Raw genomic sequence first — 20,840 nt, 5'->3', positions numbered from 1 at the left:
ATCTGGGCTCTAATATATTCCAGCAGCACAGCCTGGAAACACATGCATCAGAAATCTGGATGCAGGTGAGCTGTGGCTATCACTAGAAACAGATAAAAATTTAAAACTTTATCCTGCTTAAATACAGTAGAAATTTAGGTGCTTCACAGCCAAGAATCCAGACACTACTGTGTTCCTAATCAGTGTCTGTCATCTGGATCCTAAAGGCAGCTGACTTTTTTCTGCTCTGAATCACCCCAATTCCATCATCATCTAGAGAGCATGTTTAGAATCTCTGAAAATCAAGAGCCAGTGTGCCTTGCCATAGTGAATCCTCACAACATCAAAAACGGCATTTGTGTCCCATCAGGACCCATTAGATTTGTGCCACGAGCACAGGAGAACGCTGGTTTCCTTTGTGCCCTCTATTAAATGCCCTCTTCGCTCATATTAAAGGCATGCTGATAGAGGAAAGATGGGCAAAAACGCTGTCATATGCATCCTGCTGGATGCTACTCTTGGAAGGACGACCATCATTCTAGCACTGCAAGTGCCGACCGGAGCGACAATGTAAGACAGGCAGAGGCATTTGGGGGAGGCTGGGAGATTTTCAAGGGGGGGAAAAGAATTAATTTCAAACCGAAGACAGCCAGCCGAAGCGAGGGGAGGAGCCCGGTATGGGCTTGGCAGTTCCCTGGGCCGAGCCCGGAGGCGCGGCAGCGCTTGGCAAAGTGGCAGCCGGCTCCGGGGCCGCTCGGCGCCGAGCCCAGCGCGGCTGCGGGCCCCGCGCCCCGCCGGCCGGAGCAGCCAGCGCCGGGCCGTGCCGGGCCGTGCCGTGCCGGGCCGTGCCAGAGCCCAGCCCAGGCTGTCCCACCGCCCGGGCCGGGTCCTGCCCCGCGGCCGCGCCGGAGCAGCGGCTCCGTCCAGGCGCTTCCGGGCGCGCCGGGCGGCGGGGGAAGGAGGAGAAGGAGGAGGAGGAGGAGGAGGAAGGGAGGTGTGGGTGGGTGGAGGGGAGGGGAGAGGAGGGAAGGAGGGGTGGAGGGAGGCCGGCTTTTTTAGGAGGGAGACCCTCCTTCGCGGCCGCCCGCTCGCAGCCATGGCTTTGAAGGAGGCGGGCGGCAGCATCCTGCCCATCAGCGACATGGTGTCGGGGCCGTCGGGCTCGCCGTTCCCCGAGGTGGTGGAGCTGAACGTGGGGGGCCAGGTGTACGTGACGAGGCACTCCACGCTGCTCAGCGTCCCGGACAGCACGCTGGCCACCATGTTCTCCCCGTGCCGGGGCGGCCCCGCGGCGGCCCGCCAGCTGCCCAGGGACAGCCGGGCTCGCTTCTTCATCGACCGCGACGGCTTCCTCTTCAGGTACGTGCTGGATTACCTGCGGGACAAGCAGCTGGCGCTGCCCGAGCACTTCCCCGAGAAGGAGCGGCTCCTGCGGGAGGCCGAGTACTTCCAGCTGGGCGACCTGGTGAAGCTGCTGTCGCCCAAGGTCACCAAGCAGAGCTCTCTCAACGACGAGGGCTGCCAGAGCGACCTGGAGGATAGCAACTCGCAGGGCAGCAGCGACCGGCTTCAGCGGGCGGCGCTGGACAAGCGCTCGGGCTTCCTCACCGTGGGCTACCGCGGCTCCTACACCACGGTGCGGGACAACCAGGCGGACGCCAAGTTCCGCCGCGTCGCCCGCATCATGGTGTGCGGTCGGATCGCCCTGGCCAAGGAGGTCTTCGGAGAGACCCTCAACGAGAGCCGTGACCCCGACCGGCCCCCCGAGAAGTACACCTCCCGCTTCTACCTCAAATTCACCTACCTGGAGCAAGCCTTTGACCGGCTTTCCGAGGCGGGCTTCCACATGGTGGCTTGCAACTCCACGGGCACCGCCGCCTTCATCAACCAGTACAGGGACGACAAGATCTGGAGCAGCTACACAGAGTACATCTTCTTCAGTAAGTGTTGCCCGCGCCCCGGTGCCGTGCCCCTCGTCCCCGGCGGGTGCTCCTTAAGTTCAGCTGCACCCCCAGAGCACTCGCTGTCCCAAAGCAACATGTTAGCTGGAGAGAAATGGGGGCTGCCCCGTCTCCCCTCACTGCGCTCTGTCACCGCCATAGTTCAAATTTCATTTTGTGAGCGGTGGGGGGCGGGACAGGACTGCCTAAATTGCCCCGTCCGGAGCGCGGCGTGGGAGCGTTTGCACACTCCGTGGGGCAGCCTGGGCTGATCCCGCCTCTCAGTGCCGAGGGGCAGCCCCCGCGTGTCGGGGTGTCCCGGGGGAAGGGTCCCCGGTCACGGGTCGGGGGGCTGTGACCTCGGGGGGGGGTGTGGGGGTGTCCCTGCCCATCAGGGCGGGCGCGGTTGCGGTGCTGCCGCCAGCGAGGCTACGCAGAGATCCCCGAGCAAGGAAGGGCTTTAATATTTTATCGCTGCGTTTGCTTCAAGTGAGCGCACTGCGCCTCGGCACGGTCCCCGTGAGGGAAGGGGCAGCGAGGGCACAGCCAACTTCCCAAGGAGCGAGAAAGAGTCTGGCTCCAAGGTGGACGAAAATTGGAAAAGAGAAATTAACCACTCCATAGCCATTACACAGCTCGTAAGCAACTTCGCTGGTTGGCTGTGGGTAGCCTTAGAGGTTTCGGGTCACTCGCAGATAGGAAAACCGAGCGATGACGAATGAATTGCAATCTGGCAAAGTGTGTAGTGTTATGTAGGGCACTGGCCGAGCAGCGGGTTCGGGTCATGAAACTGCAGCTGGATCGAGAACACCATCCCCTGGCAGAGATTTGTCTTGGAAAGGCAGAGGCAGCCTTAAACATTGCAGATGTGTTTGAGAGTCGAGCGAGCCGGCAGAAGAGAGATGTGTTCTGCATTCACTTCTCCCTTCTGTTGCCTCTGTGTGGTCTCACGCTCCCTGAGCGAAGGAGGGACGGATTGGCAGAGCACCTGCCTGCCTCTGGTGAGGTGCGAGATGCAGCCTCTGACTAACTTCACTGGCTAGGCAGCTGAACAGCAGCAACTTGTTTGCCCTACAAAACTGGACTTATTAACAGAGGAGGGAAATGTGAATGGTTTTCTACTGGGAGGAGAAATTCATGAGTTTATATAGCTCTATGTTGTATAGGTGGTGACTTCCATTTGCTGAGCCGGCTTGAGTACTCAGATCAATCTTTGAAACTGGATTAAAACAGTTTTTGAAGATTAATTGCATAACCTATCACTGGTCATATTTCAATGGGATATGTGAAAACTGAGCTCTAGAAGAGCTTCATATTCTCCTGGGTGGAATTCTATCAAGTATTTTACATTATTATTAAACCTTCTTTCTCAGAAAATTTGACATAATTATTTTCTAAATAATAAAATTTCCTTGAAATACTATGTACTGTTTGCTTATAAGTAGATTTGTAGGTGCATAATTTTTTTCATGAGCATTTGTGATGCTCATAATGTTTTGGTTATTTTTTTGTGTGTGTATGTTACGATGAGGCTGCTGTATAGAACAGTCCTCTAATTCACATCAGTGTTCCAAATTAATCCCCAGTGTAATACCACTGATTTATTTGGAATAATGCCAGGGATGAACTGAATGTTGTATGTCATGATTTTTGTTTTGGTTTTGAGTCTTCAAGCTGCTGATGTGAAAAGTAAAATAGTTAATTACTTAAATTTGTACAGTTAACTGAAAATTTATGGGTTTGCTCAATTTTTCAGGTGGGAGTTTTGTTTTGTTTTGCTAATGAATGCAAAAATATCACTAAGGTAAAAATAGGCTGAAAAGGTGTTGGGCATATTTTTATTTTGGTTGCTTGTTATGCATTTAGAATCTTTTTTGTATAATGACTTATACATTGTTTTATGATCAGATACATTTCTCTGAAATATAGCAAGATGGAAACAACACCAAAGAAAATCACCAAAATGGGAAGAGAAACATGTGAAACAGTGCCTGAAGTAAATGCTTTCATTTTTTTCTTGTCTTTTTTTTTTGGTCTTACTAGATGTCCAATTTATGGAGACAGTTGATAAAACAACACTTTATTATAATAATAATTCTAATATGCCCTGAATGGATTGTGTGTGTGCTGCTGCCTTGCCTGACAGCTGCACAAGAATCCAGCAAAGGGAGAGTGAGCCTTGGAAGCCTTGTGCTCTGCACCAGGAGTGACAAGAGGGATCAGAGCTAAGAGCTCTCCAACAGCCTTAGCCAGGGCCACGTTCCTTCCTTGCTCATGAGCAGAGCTTAACACACAAGAAGAAGAGCAGTTGCTTTTCAATTCATTCTTTGCTAAATGTCCCCATGAGCCCTGAAGAGGAAGCAGTTTTAGGTGGGAAGTTGCTGATTTCAAGAGCTCTCATGTCCAGCCCTGGGTTGTGTTTTACAGGCAACAAAATATCAAGACAAAAGACTTTAGGGAGCCTATTCCAGTTTTGGACAGTGCCCGAGCCTTAATTTTGTGCTAGCAAAAAAGAAACCCAGTTTTATATCCCACTGGAAAAGGCTGTACCTGCATTTACATTTGTTATTCACAGCATGAGCAGCTGCAACCAACAGCAGCTGTATTATTTGTTGGTCTGTAAGTCCATAGCAGTCATGTAAACTTATTTTTCACCATTTCTCCTGAGGACTGTGGACAATTCTGTTTCCTAGTAATGGTAGATAGTAAAGTGATTGAAAACATACATGAGGATATATTCATTCATGCTTGTTTTCTGAGGCCATAAGTAGCTGAATGAGTTTCTACCCAAGAGCTACTAACAAAAGACAAAGGTTTAATCTGTGGCTTATGAAGCATATTTCAGGTCTGTTTCTAGGATCTTTCAAACTTTGGTAGTTGAAATGATCATTTATCACTTTTCTAAAAAAAAGGAAATTGCTTTATATTCTTAAACATTCTGGAAGATCAAATTCACTTGGGATACTGCATATGCATTAAACGCATTTATGAACTGCTTAATATCTAGGGATAGATGCAGACTAATTCTGATTGAGGAGCCAGAGGTTGTTTGACACTGCTTACCAGGAAATAACGCTTCAGCCTTTGGCAATGTGTCATGACAAATACAAAACCAGATTTCCTTCTTAGTATGTATAAATCCTATAAAAAGAAAAATTAAGTTCTTTGCCCCTAGTGGTGTTTGAGCTATCATGTATGCAATGACAGATTCATTTGTCTACACAGTTAGTACATGGCCAGAATTTTACCTTGCACTGGTGGCTCAGTTCTGGAAAGTGCTCATAGATCTGTTCCACGTGTCCATTACAAATCCTGTCTCTGTCTCTTAATGGTCAGCTAAAGGAGTAAACTTCTATATGGTAGTGAAAGGCTCCATCAGAGAATACCACAAACTGGGTTTTTTTGGCTCCATGCTATTAACACTCTCACCTTATTACACATGGGGATGACTTGGGTCAGGTAACATGAGATGCATAAGCAGTTTGGGAAGGATGCTCAAACTCTTCTGCTGCTTAGTTTCACACTGCCATAGAGGATGACAGATTAATTAATTACCTGTTGATGTGCAGTAGGTCATGGCCATCACAAAAGTTGCCTCTTACTGGAGACGGGAGACCTTTCTCCTTCCTGTGGCTGCAAGCACTGTAACATCTCCTGTTAGCTCACATCTTTGTGAGAAAAGGGTGACATTTACATGTTTAAAGTTTTGGAGGGGATTTTTTTGTGGTTCATGTCATCTCTCAGTACTGTTGTGTAATGCAAGATTGCCTGTGCATGCTATTACTAGTTTTTTTTTTCTTCTGCAGAATCTAATTAGTCCTAATGGATTTTGCTTTTAACATCTGCTATGCAATGTGACTTAGGGGTGTTGAGAGTATTGTGCTCAGCTGAAAGCTTACTATGCTGAACTGACATCTTTATTGTAAGAAAAATACAGTAATATTTCCTGAAAATTTTGACATGCTTTCTATGTTGACACTCCTGTTTTATATATGACAGTTCCTGTTTTCCTTTTCTCTTGTTTTTGTTTTATAACAGGTGACATTAGCATGGATTTGTGGTGCTTATTTTCCACTTGAAGTCACAGCACTTTGAGATTACGCAGGATGCTGTGGAAATTGTCATAAACAAGTGATAATAATTTTGTAATCAGACGGGGAATAAGCAGTTGGAAGAAATGAATTTTTAGGAGGCAGTATGGTATTTAAAAAAAAAAACAACCCAAACTCAAACAAAATGATAGCAGCACCCCACCCCCCAAAAAAAACCCCACCCAACAATGAAACCTAACCAACACTGATTGTGTCATTGCATGTAAAATACCTTGAGGTGTTGTGAGTGCCAAATGCAGTTCTGCATCCCACTGGGGTAATGAGGGTTGGTGGGTTGGCACATAACCCTAAACTGTTCTTCCGAGGGCAGAGTGATATGAGAGCCATCCTGCAAATGGTTACTGTGACAAGCTCTTCTCCACCCATCACTGCACCTTTGGTGGAGTTTTTAAAATCTGGAATAATTATATGTAAGACATTGAGGAGAAAAAGGAGACCAAGGAAGTTACATCTCTGTGACACACGGAGATAAACTGGGACAATTTACTTTGAACCTCAACCAGAGCATCAAAGATTAGAGTACAGATTTTTAGTGAGGTGATGTGAAGGATTAAATCATTATCACAAGCACAGTGTAAAAAAGCTTCAGATTTCTAACAGTTTCAAGAACTAGAATGTAGTTTTTGACCGGACTATTGAGCAAAGCCCTTTAAAGAGAGATTTTGTAGCCAGTCCTTTGACTTTGGAAAACTGGTGCAGAACTTTAGGATGTTCTGTTTTATAATTTCAGTTCAACTCTTAATACAGCTTAAAATTAAGTAAATAATAGAGTGCTTCTTATCTTGTCATTCTTCCAAAATATATGTTCCTGAATGTAAAGGGATGAATCAAAGTGTGCAGTCATAATTAATAATATAAGAATATTACTCTTATGCTGCCACTTGATATAATGTGTGATAATCTAGTCTACTGAAACTGGTATTGTGATGTTAGTCATCATTTCAACCAATAGATTTTATCTCAGAATTGTTTTAAAATATGAGATTTAAAAGAACTTTGAACAGATTTGACTTTCTAATAAAAAGTTAAAATAACCTGCATACCTCTACAGCTGATATAAAGACATTGCTGCAGTGAAAAACTATGCCAGGAACCTCTTGATTTTTTTTTTACACTTCCTTTAAAATATGCATAACTCAATACACTGATTTGTGATCACATTTTATCCATTGTCTCCAGTTTCTGACCTTACTACAGTAAAATCACAGTTTAAGTATTGTGGAGCCTTTTAAATATTTAGAGCTGAGTGTTGAAAATGTTGTGTGGTATTAGAGATTAACTAAGAAAATCAACTATCTTGGATATTATATACCAAGATCAATGCTAGACAAAGAATAAGCAAGATCTGATGGAAGCAGCTGTTATTTCTGATGTCAGGAAATGGAAACACACTGGTTGTGATATTATCCCAGACTGGTGTTTCTTGTGGATTACTTGGGGGAAAAGGTGACAATGTTAGAAAAGCTGACTTTGCTGGATCTGTAATATTTTGCAGGAGAACCACTTCTTGGTGTCAGATCATTTCATAGATTTTCAAGGATTTATGACAGTAGTTGCTGGGAAATGTTTATTTTTTCACAGTAAGATGAGCAAATAATATTTTATTTTTTCTTTAGAGTCAACATGAAATTCTAGTTATCTGCTGTTCAAGCACAGAAATAATGCATACAAAAGCTTTCTTTTAATATTATTCCAGGCAGATGATTTAAAATTAAAACATTACTGCTAATAAAATATATTTTGCAATGTTTGCCTTCTCAGTATGATATGGCTGGTATTTCACTATGGCTGGCCTTCTCCTTTGCTGCAAATACCACATTTGTTACACTGTGGTGACAATTTGTGTGGAAACAAAAATTCACTGAGTTTTGCACTGCGAGGTTGTTCATTGATTGTCACATTATCCCTTTTCTTGCCATAGGTCCACACACTGATGTCCAGAAATTAAAAGCTGCTCAGGCAGCTCTCTCAGAGGTCAAAAGTAAGATCCTGTGGATGTGAGGAGGGAAGAGTATCAGGAAGGGTCCTTTTCTTGGCCCAGCTGAACACCGGCATGGCCTGGACAAAGCAGCCAGAAGCAATTGCTTGTGTTCTGGCCAGAAGTAATTGCAGAATTCATTGCTCAGTGTAAGGATGAGCTCAGAATACCCAGATGGGTCAAGAAGCAAAGTGCACAGGGTGGTGTGCATCCATCTCACCCTGCTGGGGTCCTGAGCAGCTCCAGACTGGTGTGGTGCTTAGTGGAGCTTGCAGCCAGCTCAGCATTGTCCTGCATTGTCTCAGCAGGTCCTGGGTGTCACACACTGCAGGAGAGGTGAATGGTGCAGCCCTGCTCTGTTTCTGCTCCCAGATTTTTCTGAAGATTTTCTTTCTCCAGTTTTGGAGTACATTACTGCTAGAGTCATGTTAAGAAGTCTGTTACAGAGTTAAGCTGGCCATGGTTGTGTTTGCAGGGCTTTTTCACGCTACAGACAGCTCTTTTTTTTGGTGGTTATTTGACTATGATTGAAAAAAGTTGGAGGCACTATACCAGCTGAGATCCTAAACTAACAAACTGATGTTGTTTTTATATCCAAGAGTGATTTTGTTTCACTTCTCCTTACAAGACGTGTTTTTTTTTTCCTAAAGCATGTGGAGTACTAATGCCACTCAAATCATAGTTCTTCTATAAACCAAGCCACTGGAAGTCCAATGGAAAATCCTTAAAAAAATTACTAGGCAAATTCCATTTTGCTTTAGCAAATCAAATGCTTCATGATGGATTTCCTGTGGAGGTTGTTCACTCCAGCTTGATCAAACTACATGTTCTTTTTCAGAAGAAGTAATTTATACTCTACTTAAAATTCATGTATTGAATAAACGTTAGGAGAAAAAAGTCCTATGTGTAAAATATGATTCTCAGCAGAATTTAAGTACTTCCATTTAAATGCTTTGTATTTTTAAAGTTTTTTTTTTTATTTTTAAGCTAGTAATTGCACATTTAGCTTTTACCTCATAAATTCAAGAATATTAAGATAATTAATTCCTTTTTGTTTTTTTTTCTTTGACCTAAATAGAACTAATCATGTATATAAGGACCAACAGTGTGTGAAACTGAGAATAATCAAGTTCCATTCAAAATTGCAACTTCACTGGGACTGAAGCAACACATAGCCTTGTGCTAGTCCCTCACATAAAGGTGAAATTCAAACTACACGAGTGGTAATTTGGTTTTCTAACTGTTTCTAATACACAAAATCCTGTCAGGAGTTAGGCAGTGATGATTTGTAATTTTTATGGCAATTTTAAAAACTGATGCCATTCCATTTTGGTTGCATTTTATAAGATTGTGGTAGCTAAACTTACCATGTTTGTTGCATTTTGACAACGTAGCTTCAGAAGACAAACTAAAGGGTACATCTTGCTGCAAGGTGCAACTCCATTTGTATCATCACAGCTCTAAATATTTTGGGGTCTTCACCAGCAAAAATCACAGTGGTGTTAATGAGCTTCATGATTCTAGCAACAAGATGAATTCAAGCCTTTAAAAACTTTTATGCAAATACTATTTCTTTGTGAGGTTGCTTGTATGCTGTCTCTCCCAAGGTTGCTCAGAAGAGGAGCTGTGCCTTCAGGGATCTGGAGCAGTGTGCTTGCCCATTCCTTGTGCTGTGGGGTCTGCCTGGCTTAAGCAGTGTGAGCCCTGCTCTGAGTTACAGCTGGTGCAATGATTCCTTCATCAATACCTTGCAGCTGAGAGCAGCTGGGTCAAAATGTAGTAGTGCCCTTTTTCATTGTTCCTAGCACACCTGAGCCCTGTGGCAGAGGCTCTGAGCAGGAGGTGCAGAGACAGGGGCTGCAGCCTCTGGGGACTGCCACCGCCCCTGGGCTGGGCTGTACTGCCCCGGTCACCTACCCCCTACCTGACCCGGTTCTGTCCCAGGCACATGCACATGGCAAAAAAGGAAAACTAGAGTAGCTTATGGAATAAAATATCATACTTCCTTTTGAAGGGAATGGTACAACACTTTAAAAAAAATACTGTGAATAACTCAATGCAGAGACAACAACTCAGTTACAAGTGCTCATGGCACCCAGTGCACTGAAATAGGTATTCTGCACACCTCTTTGTGGGTAGGAAGTGTGGGCTGGGAAACTGAGGGGAAAAACCAACATCATCATTGACTTTTATAAATAAAAGGAAAGATTCCGAGTCTTTGCCTAGCATATGTTTAGTTGTATTTAATAATTATAGAGGTGTTCTCTTTGCATTAGCAGAAAGATAGTATTTGGAAAATAAGTCAGTGTATTTTATTTTTTGCATAAGTGAACAACAATAACCTTCAGATGCATTTGTATCTTTTGTCTTTCATGCCTGCTGAGTTTTACCCTTTGGTAGTATTAACAAATATTCCCAAAGAGAGAAGTACTAGTGCTCAGGGACTCTTGTCACATTCTGTTGTAAACATTCTCCTGCAACTCAAGTTAGTGGTGAAATTCTTCTATATTTTATTGAATGTAGATGTTCAGAGGTTCTTTCAAGGATTACAGCTATGTCACTGTATTCCACAGAAGTTATTGGAAGTGTACTATCTTTCCAAAAGCTTTGTATTAATGAATATTTTATATGTCACAGGGATCTGTGGAACTCTTTATTTAATGATAGGAGCAAAAAGACCCAGTATTGCATATATTCATGATTATATAAATATTTTTTTCTGCAAAAGGGTTAATTTCATAACCTCTTACTAACAGTTAAATTAAATGAGATTCCCCCTCTTTTGTTACTCAAATCATCATTAAAACCACCATACCTGCAAAACTATGAGAGTAATGACAAATGTCCAGTTTGTGTATACAGAACTATTCTCTGACACTGGTTCTTAATCCTAGCTTTTCCATTCTCATTGAAACTCATGAATACAAAATAATATGAAAATCAACTACAGAAGGGCTAGAAGGCAGATAAAATAAATCGGTAAAATTGAGTGCCAACAATTTAATTAGTGTAATGTGTAGATAATACAGTGGAGAAAGATTAAAACTAAACAATACTTTTTGCTAGCTTTTCTTAGCAAACACATTTTCTTTCCCTTTCTTCTCACAGTCACCCTTTTATAGGCAGTCACTCGCCAATATTGTTCTTTTCAGACAGCTGTTACTATTTCTGTTGTTAATGCCTACTGTGGCTTTTGAGCAGCTCTGAAACAAAGCAGAGGCATGGCTACTCTTGCCTTTCCATCTATTTTTGCCTCTTTCCAGTGTATGGTAATATAAATATCACTCATTCTGTCCTTCTAAAAATACCATTATACAGCTTTATACAGATGCTGATCAATACTGCTGAATCTACATGGAATTCAGGGGAAGAAAAAGAAAGAACAAAATAATTTGGCTATTTATGATGCAAGATAGAATGGGACTGTTTTGCAAGCAAGGTTGTCTCTGTCCTCTTTTAATTTCAAAATTCTGGCATCAAATCCTTCACCTGCCTTTCTGCTTGACTTACCATTGACTTACCCCTTCTTTGGAGAAGAACTATGTGTAGTTAAACCTTATCATATTTACAGAGCAAAACAAAACTTTAGGGAATGGAGCTAAGACCACTGTAATTAACAATCCTGCTTGGAATCTCTACTTTCCCAGGACTCATAGATTTCAATTTTCTGTAACCAGTCTCTCAGAAAGCTGTGCTTGTTTACCTATATTAATTTTGTCATAGATTGCAAATATAAATTTCTCATCTTCACACTGTCAGTTGGTTTCCCAGAATATTCTCTATTCTGGGAATACAGGAAGTGAATATAACCTCTCTAAATCTTATAGACAGAGGAAGACAGTCTGTGTGATTTGTTCCCCTTAAAAATATGGAGTAGCAGACAAGGTCATCCTTTGGCTTCAAAATAACCCTGTAATTCTTTAGGATAGAAGGGAAAAACTTTTCAGAATTGTTTGTTATTTAGATACTTGAAGATTATTGGAATTTTTGAAGTTTTACCTCATAATCTGCTAAGTTTATATCTTCATGTGACTTTTAGCTGTCTAGTAGTTCAGCCTCCAGTCATAACAACATTCATATTTTTATTCCTCAGCTTTCAGCATTTATTTTTTCCACCTGTAGCTGAAGTAGTTTGGTGTCCAAACTTGTGGAATTATGCCCCTAAATAATTGCATCTGTGATCACATTTAATTACAGGAAGCAGAATGTGCTGGTGGCAGAGGAGATTAGGTTAAATGCTCTCTGTCTAATCAGTTCCCCAGCTACTGTCTCCTGGCAGTGCTTCCTTCCTAAATCCCATTTCTAGGGATGCCATGAATAAAAACTGCATGGCCTGTGCAAGTCCATGTCTTCAGAAGATGGCTTTGCTTTTCTGGTTTGAGGGGTGTGACATGGACTTAGGAGCAGGGTGAGCATTGGTCCCCCTTGCCAAAAGCGTACATGGGCTCATGGTGCTTTTGGGTGCACCTGGCAAGGTGGGGAAACCCACTGGGTCTGTCAGGGCTAGTATAGCCCTGGGGGTGTCCCATGGGTATATATATATATATTTCTATTATTTATATATATTTTCCATGTCTGCCCTCTGTGAATACCAGAAAATAAGTCAGGAGCTGCATCCTCCAATGACCCTGGCCAGGCACCATGGTCACAGGTGTGCTTCAGTACCAGAGCACTGAGTGAGGGTGGGCTATTCCACAATTAAAAAAGTTGTTATAGCGCAAAAAAAGGGGAGAAATTTAAAAAATGGGAAAAAAATTATTTGCTTTTTATACTATGGCAATTTTTTTTCATTTATAATTAATATTAATTATGTACGCAAGACTTTTTGTACTGTCACCATGATGCATAAAGGTACAAAGGAGCTTGGAGTGGTTGCTTGGCTGCATTTTCTGAACACAGAAAAATATTCTGAACACTGAGAAGACGTTCTTTGTGTTTTTTAAATATTTTAATACATGATTTTGAAATCAGGATTATCCTCGGTCATCATAGTGAGATTACTAGCAAAAATAGTTACCCTTTTTAATGAACCATGTAATGAATCCCATTTGAGAATAATATGAAACTAAAATTGACCTCCAAATCAATGCTTTCAATCTTGAATGTATTTTCAGAAAATCCAGTCTAGTTCAGTGAAAATTTCCATCTGCACTTTGAGTACCAGGCAAGCAGCAGGGATAGAAAAATTTGAATTTAGACTGCTGGTTTGGAAAATTTAGTTTTTCTTATCACCTCCGTGACTGGCAATAAAACACACTTATTTCTTTCCTTCCTTATCCCGTGGTTGTAGCGTAGGTTTTGCAATCCAAAAATTGACATTTTATCAAAATTCACTTTGCTTTCTAGCAGTGGTTAGCTCTCATTCATTAATTTGCTCAATTGGGTCAGTTTGTAACAGTGAAAGCAATGCTAGTAAAAGCTATTTATTATCAAGCAGTCATGTAGCATGATTATTGCAAATTACTAGACAATTACTGCTGGTCCTGAGCATGTTACCATAATTTCAATTCGAAAAGGTATATGGTTGTAGGCTGTGGATCAGGAAATTAAGAGTGTTAAATGTTACATGTGGTAGGCACATAAAACTCAGCCTTCAAGCTTCCTAATGGACTTAAAAGTTCCTTGATGAAAGGCAGAACATTTCCTCCATTAAGGAGGTGTTGGAACAGTCTGTGCAGTGATGCTGTGTGTGTTGTGTGTCCTTTGAGGCTTTCAGGACTCTTCTGGATCGAGCCCTGCTAACCTGATCCAGCCTCATAACTGACCAGGGTTTTGAGCAGGAGGTTGGACTGCTCCTAAGTTATCTTGTGGTTCTCTTCTCTGATGTGATTTACATTGACATTGGCTATTTGAAAACACTTCTCAGAAAAGGGGAGGTGAACTGCTGCAGGTAAATTAAGTAGATGCTAGAAAGCTATAAATTCTGATTAATCTCAAAGTCATAAACTTCAAAGCTTTAGCTTTATGCTGTCTTTTTACTTACATCAGTGTGTCCTATTAAGAGGGAAACAATTGCTTCAGGATAAAGTTTCTTGTAGGACTTTCTGGCCCAAATTCAAAGCCATAGAATTTTAAATATGCTACAGTTAAGAAAGTATCTGAAAAAGTAATCAAACTACCTATTGGATAGCACTGTTGTTGTTGATCACATGTTACTTGAAGAAAGAACTGTCACAAATTTAGAAAATCACCACTGTTTAAAATAATTTTTATTGTCATTCTTTAGAGAGATTCTGGTGCTATCTCTCATAAAGGTGACAGACTGCCTTGGATTTCTTTGGGTTTCTCTCCATTTTGATGGTTTTAATCAGTCTTGAGTTCCTTTATTGTGGCATTTTTTTTGCTGCTGATTTTCGGCTTCTATATTTTTCCCCTAGCATAGCTTGAATCAATTTATGTAGCAACTGCAAAAATGCTGAAGAGGATTTTTTCGGTAGCCTTTTTTACTATTAAAAAATAATAGTAAAGGAAATATGAACAATATGGAGTTGTTAGCAATACCCTGTGGAATGGATGCATAGTGTAAATAGAAGGTAGTTAATTATTAGGATATTTCAACAGTTTACATTTTTTCCTTCTTGAAATTTTAATGAAAGAATAGAACATGAGGCACTAGTTACTAGGATTATATATAAAAAAATGTTGGATATTCCTCTTGTTTTTCCCACATTACTGAAAAGATTGCTGAAGTGATGTAGCTGAAGGTTCTTTGTGCTGTTAAAAATTCCTTTATGACAACAAGCTAAAACAGAAATATTGTTTGCTTTGACTGACACCTAATAGTTAAATATAGATACATGATCATAGAGAAGCAGCATAATAAAAAGATCTTAAGTTCTTGTGTCAGTTGTAGGTTGTCAAAACACTCAATATCAATGAAATTGTGTCAGTTATGCCTACTAATATGTTTTTTTCTCAAAAGTTTCTTTTAGGTGGGGCATATGTTGTTAAGGTATAGTGTATTTCCATCATTGTTTATTGTGATGGAGGGATTGGGCAGATTGGTGCAGATACCCTTGTTAGGAGCTCACTTGCATCCACTTAGAGAACATCTGGATGTCTTGATGGTGTCAGCTAGTCTGTCCGTGTCCACATTAAATATAAATCAAAACTCAAGTGACACGGTATTCAAAACCCTTTGGCTTGTGCTGCGTGAACTTTCAGTCATTGACGTAGCTTGTATTCTAGAGAGGGTTTTGTTCAGGATGATACAGAATATCTGTACCAGCAATACATAAAACTCTCTTGCTACAGTTCTGGAAAGAATTCGGCAACAGTGTTAATCAAGTGTTTAACATTCTTGATCATAACGACAATAATATAGAGATTACAACAAGTTGTAGAAATACTAAATAATATAAAGGTGTTTATAATCATTGGTCTTTATGAGGGCTCTGCAACTTTTGTAAATTTATCCTATCTATGCTCCATTGGTTCGTGTCATGTGTACTTAACTTCATCTGTTCAAAGCTGGTCCAAGCGAAACAGGTCAAATCCTTTGCATGATCATTGAACAATTGTAGGTAATTTCACAGGACATAAAACAAAGGAAACTGGGGCTGCATGGAAAGGAATGTTTGGAAGACAAGAGAAAATCTTCAGCTAGTACACAAAGAGGCAAAATCCAAAAATTTCTGATTTTCTGGTCTTGCAGATTGCTATGTTGCAATGCTTTCCATATAACATGATTTAGAGAATCCAGTCTTGAAACTGTAAATTTGCAGTAAAATGTGTGGCAGTTAAGAAAAAGCTATTTTCTACCAAGAGATTCCTACCATTAAATACTGTAGAATTTTAGTTTCACAGAGTTACACCAAATGAGGCTGCTGTGACCCAGGGCTCTGCTGAGTTTGTCTGACATGATGCAGTACCATCTAATGGAATCCATTGCAGCCTGTCAGGTCAGGGATTTTCCTTAAAGGGGACGGCTTCTGTGCTTTACCATAGAGTGGAATGATGAATGTCATGAATACCATGAGTGGGTATTCAAAATTGATGGAAGTCAATAGAATTTCATCTGCCTTTTTGTAGATGCTCTTCGTATTATTTTTCCTTTCTGTTTTTCCTCCTTCTTTGTTATATTGATTTTCCACACTAGATGGCAGTGCCTTAGCACTAGTGCTTGACAGGGGAATTGATTTAATTTATCCAAGGGAAAGAAATCCTTCTGTTTCATGTTTCCTTCTACATACATAGCTTGAAGAATTGCAGGTGGGAGACTGGATTTTGATGAGCCACATATGGATGGGCAAAGAAAAATGCAATTTTTTTTCCTTTTTCTTTGTACAAATGGAAGTCTATTCAAGCTGATCGGACCAGGCTTGCATTGGTTGGATGTGAGATGAACTGGAGCTGCCTTTCAGTGCTGTCCCCAAGGAACTGCATGCATAGAAACCTCAAGTGAAAAGCTGTATTGAGTTAGAGCTGAGAGTGCAGCCAGACTCTGAGCAGATTGCCTCACAGTTTTGAGCCATATGTTGTCTATACTGAGAAATCAGTGATAGAAAACACAGCTTCTTTCTCTTTCCAAGAAAACCAAGTTCTGGAGGGGTGGTGGTGCCGAGCTGAGAGGTGCTGGGGTGCACCTAGGTATTGCTGTTTTAGTGCTGGGGCTCATAATTCCACCTATGAACTGGGATGCAGTCCTGGATTGTGTGTTAGTTGAAAAACTGGAAGTTTACTGACTTGAAGTATCTTAAATAAAAGGTTATTGGAATGAGGATTGAGGGACACCATGATTAGAAACAAATGGGCTCTGGAAGATTAAATGTGGCAGTAATAGGTGAAGGCTAAAAGCTGGAAGTTAGTAGCTGGAGTTCAATTTTAATTTAGTAAACAGTGTTCAAAATTTATGGATAAGATCCTTGAAAACAGAGGATCATTAAAGTAAGCATCTGTCTCTATTGTTCATATTTTTAACCTTCATGAAAGAAAAATCCAGTTAATGCTCTGAAAAGAGGGGACAGAAGTTTTTAAAACAATAAATACCAAGAGATTCTGCAGTGAAGACAAAAGAAATAGACATATCATTATCACGAGAAATTAAATACCTTACAAGAGTAGGAAAAAAAAAGAAGACACCTGAAATAGGATTGATTGACTGTATGAGAAATATGAAAGGAAGAATGTGTAAAAGCACCTGAAAAAACCCCAAAAAATTACAAAGTCAAGAGTTGTCAAAGTTATTTTCTCTTTGTAAAATTTATGAACACTATTCTCATAGTATAGTTTGTTCAAAAATAAGATGGCTTCAAGTTTTTGTCCAATTTATATTTCACAAAGGAAAATTTGATGCAATATCTTCACCTTTTTCATTGGAGTTAAACATTTAAAAATCTGGAAGGCTCTTGCCTGAGGCCGGGAAGCATACTGCCGTGAATACATTTTCTTAAAGAAAATTCAGCTTAACTTGGTGGCTCCTGGGACCTCACTGCATGCATTTTCTGCCTTATTTATTCAGGAGTTTTTTTGCTACATCCCTCCAGAATGAGCTGGATAAAGCCAAATTGAAATACAGGAAAACAAATTTTCTCTTACTTTTTTACTGGATCTGCCATAGCTGAAATTTCATTAATATTGCCAGAAGGAATGGAGGCCAAATATATGTTTATCTGTCTTCTGCTGCAATATTCACAGAAACTGAATATTTTTTCAAAATATGCTGCTATTTGCTGTAATTTTTTGCATGTCACAGAAAGTGATAGTCCTGTCTATAATTTATTACATAACTCTGCCAGAGCAAAAGATGCAGATGGCTTACTATAAAAATGCAATCCAAATTATATTTGATAGAATTGCTTAGATGAGTCCTTGCTAGTTAGGGGAAGCAACAAATGGTTCTAAGTTGGAATTTGGTGTGGGAAAATGAGCCTTAGGCTTGGGGCTGTTAAGTGGGAGGTAAAAGTTGCCAGTTCTTTAAATCAGAGAGAACAAATGATTGAATATAGACTTCCCACCTCCCAGATGAGTTTTGTAACTGCCAGGTTAGATTGTCAAGGGATGTACCTATTCATTTTGCAACAGGGATTTTTTTCTTTCTGAATTTGAATATAAATGTCTTCCCTCAGAGGTTTTCATAAAACAGAAACTTGCCTTCCAATTAGACTTCTTCACATCAGTAGAAAGAATAACACAGAGTTTGAGAAAAATTATTTATATGGACAGTATTATGCAGAAATTTGAATTTGGGGATGTTACTTGGTGATTGTTTTTGTGTTCTGTTGTGGTTGGTTCTCTTTCATCTTGTGGTGGATGGAAAAACTGTGACTTTCCCTTGGTACAAGGCGTTTAACTCTTCCAAAGTACACAGTTTTCAAGACTGGATTATAGAAAGCATTCAAGAAGCAGGGAGGCCCACTGGATACCTGTAGCCATTCTGCAGCCATTTCATTTTCCCCTTCTTTTTTTAATCAGCCATGCCCAGCACTTTGCACAACAGAAGGAACCCTTTTCTTATTTTTTTCCTTCATGCAAGCTGAGAGTTCACTCTAATAGAAGATTTTTATCTTGTTCATGTGTTCTGTTTGAATCTGAAGAACAAATGAATGCCAGGATACTTCAAACTACCCAAATAGTTTGTCTTATAATTATGATTTAATTGAAAGCAGGAGTTTTGTCTTCAAGAATTGGATTTTGTAAGCATAAGGATTACCTTTGTTTGTTAAATGTAAACACTTCTGATTAAAACTTCTATTTCCTAAAAACTCATTGTGCTCTTCTAGATTGTTTCCTTGGGTTTACTCTGGCTGCGTTCCTGAAAAACAAACCCAAACAGAATGCCAACTCTGTCCAGTTCTGATAATCAGGCATTCACAAGGAAAACATTCAAGATATTCTCTTTAGCTAGTACTGCTTATAGGTTTGTACTGCTGCCTCCCCTTCCCACTATTTCATTGGCCTCTTTCTGATTCTAAAAATGTAACTTCACCACAGGAACAAGAGCACTGCCACTCATGCCAAATTAATGTTAGCACTTCTCACTGCAGCTTTTATGCTATCCCCTTGATCAAGTTTTGTAGATTGCACTTGAATTACTCCATCCATTGCCTGGAAGATATCCTTCTGACTCACTGGACTTCGGAAAAGCATCCTAATCACAATCCTAATCAATTTTGAATGGCTTTGCTTGTCAGATACTCTTGCAAAATACTCATTAAGTACTCCTGCTGTCTTCCTGATTTTTGCTTCCTCTCCCTTACTTGGACATATACAGCTTCCTTTCTTCTCTTGCCATTACAGAGGGATTTGCATTGGAAGTGACCTTAATGAGCAGGGACGCCTTTCACTAGGTCAGGTTGCTCAAAGTACCATCAAGTCTGGTCTGGAACACTTCCAGTGGTGGGGAATCCACAGCTTCTCTGGGCAACCTGTTCCATTGCCTCACCATCCACACAGTGAAAAAATTCTCCTCAATATCTCATTCTTACCCAAACATACCCTCTTTTACTTTAAAGCCATTCCCCCATGCCCTCTCATGACATGTTCTTGTAGAAAGTCCCTCTCCAGCTCTCCTGCAGGTCCCCTTGAAGTAGTAGAAGGTGCTGTAAGGTTCTCCCTGGAGTCTTCCCTTCTCCATGCTGAACAACCCAAACTTTCTCAGCCTGTCCTTCTGCAAGAGGTGCTCCAGCCCTGTGATCAGCTTGGTTCTGGATTTGTTCCAACAGGCAATAAGGCCACTAAAACCTCACTTGATGAGACACTTAAAAGGGCCTACTTTTCTTTACATATTTTTTTATGAGTTAGATGCATGGGAGAAACGCCAACAAGATACTCTCAAGAGGTCAAAACAACAAAAAAAGCCTTTACTGGCAACCTAGAAAATCAGAGAACTTTGGCAAAAGCTTTTGAGCAACGTTCAATCAACTTAAAACATGTTAATGTTCCACAGAACATTAGAGTAGCCCATTAAGCATAGCCTCCAAGCATGTCTGACTTCAGATTCCTCAAAACGGTGCTCAGAATTCTGGGAAGAGGTAATTAGCAAAAGAAAAAGACAGAAAAGGTACAGAAAAGAACAAACATTAACTACTACTCATGATTCCAGTTGTGTTCAGCTGATAGAAATTCCAAGAGGAAGGAGGATAAAGATGGACAGGATGAGGTTGGCTTTATGGGCTGTGAATGTGCATTGCTGGGTCATGTTGGTCATACTCCTCCTCAGAGGTTTATAAAATAAATCATTATGCTTTCCACTGTGAAACTGTTTTTATTTTACATTTCTTTTCTCAGTTTAGGGGCCTTTTGTGTGCATTTTGGTGTTTTTGTTACTGTTAATTAAGAAAATTCTGTTTCCTTATACAATTTCTTCTGACTGAAATACATTGTTCTACCAGCAGTTGAAGACTGTGGGATTTGTGCATTTGGTCCTCTCTGTCACATTTTATTTCATTTGTAGCAAAATTAAAACCTTTAGGAGACATCAGCTTTGGTTGTTTTTTAATTGCCTTTGTTTTCTCATTTTCATCATGCTACACATATGGAAAATAGCTGGTTCCCTTGTTGGCATTCCTTAACTGTTGCTTCCTACGGTCACATGCTGGTCTAAATAAATGCAAGTTCTTTGGGTGGCACAATAGAAACAAGAGATTGGTATTTTCTTTATAAAATGCTATGCTTCCTTCTTTTTCTTTCAATTCTTTTTTTTTTTTTTTAATAGGGGCTGAATTACATAATTTCACTGTTTATGCTGTCTTAATTGATTGTATTTATGAGTGAAATTCTGCAGCATACTCAGAATTATTTACTACTTTTCTTTGTTGCTGTAGATACAAATCCTCAGTCCATCTAGAAAAAAATGAGTTGTTTGCTAGAGAGAAGGTTCAGATTTAACTG

At 40.6% G+C, this 20,840-nt stretch overlaps 1 protein-coding gene across 2 annotated transcripts in view; it reads left to right on the top strand.

Annotated features, from left to right (window-relative positions):
* The first annotated feature begins 1,075 nt into the window (after positions 1 to 1,075).
* The window catches only part of KCTD8 (potassium channel tetramerization domain containing 8), a 90,220-nt gene continuing 70,455 nt past the window's right edge, over positions 1,076 to 20,840 (top strand). The window contains exons 1-2 of one of the 2 annotated variants that reach the window (XM_059470531.1): positions 1,105 to 1,919; positions 7,953 to 8,128. In XM_059470531.1, coding sequence (XP_059326514.1) covers positions 1,121 to 1,919; positions 7,953 to 8,032 — 879 coding nt within the window. In that variant the 5' untranslated portion in view covers positions 1,105 to 1,120 and the 3' untranslated portion in view covers positions 8,033 to 8,128. Of the gene's footprint in view, positions 1,920 to 7,952; positions 8,129 to 20,840 lie in introns of those variants that run through there. The other variant, XM_059470530.1, reaches the window with a different exon arrangement.

Source organism: Ammospiza nelsoni, chromosome 4 (assembly GCF_027579445.1).
Source record: "Ammospiza nelsoni isolate bAmmNel1 chromosome 4, bAmmNel1.pri, whole genome shotgun sequence".
NCBI classification, from domain to species: Eukaryota; Metazoa; Chordata; class Aves; order Passeriformes; family Passerellidae; genus Ammospiza; species Ammospiza nelsoni.
This window is presented reverse-complemented; position numbering and strand designations above follow the sequence as displayed.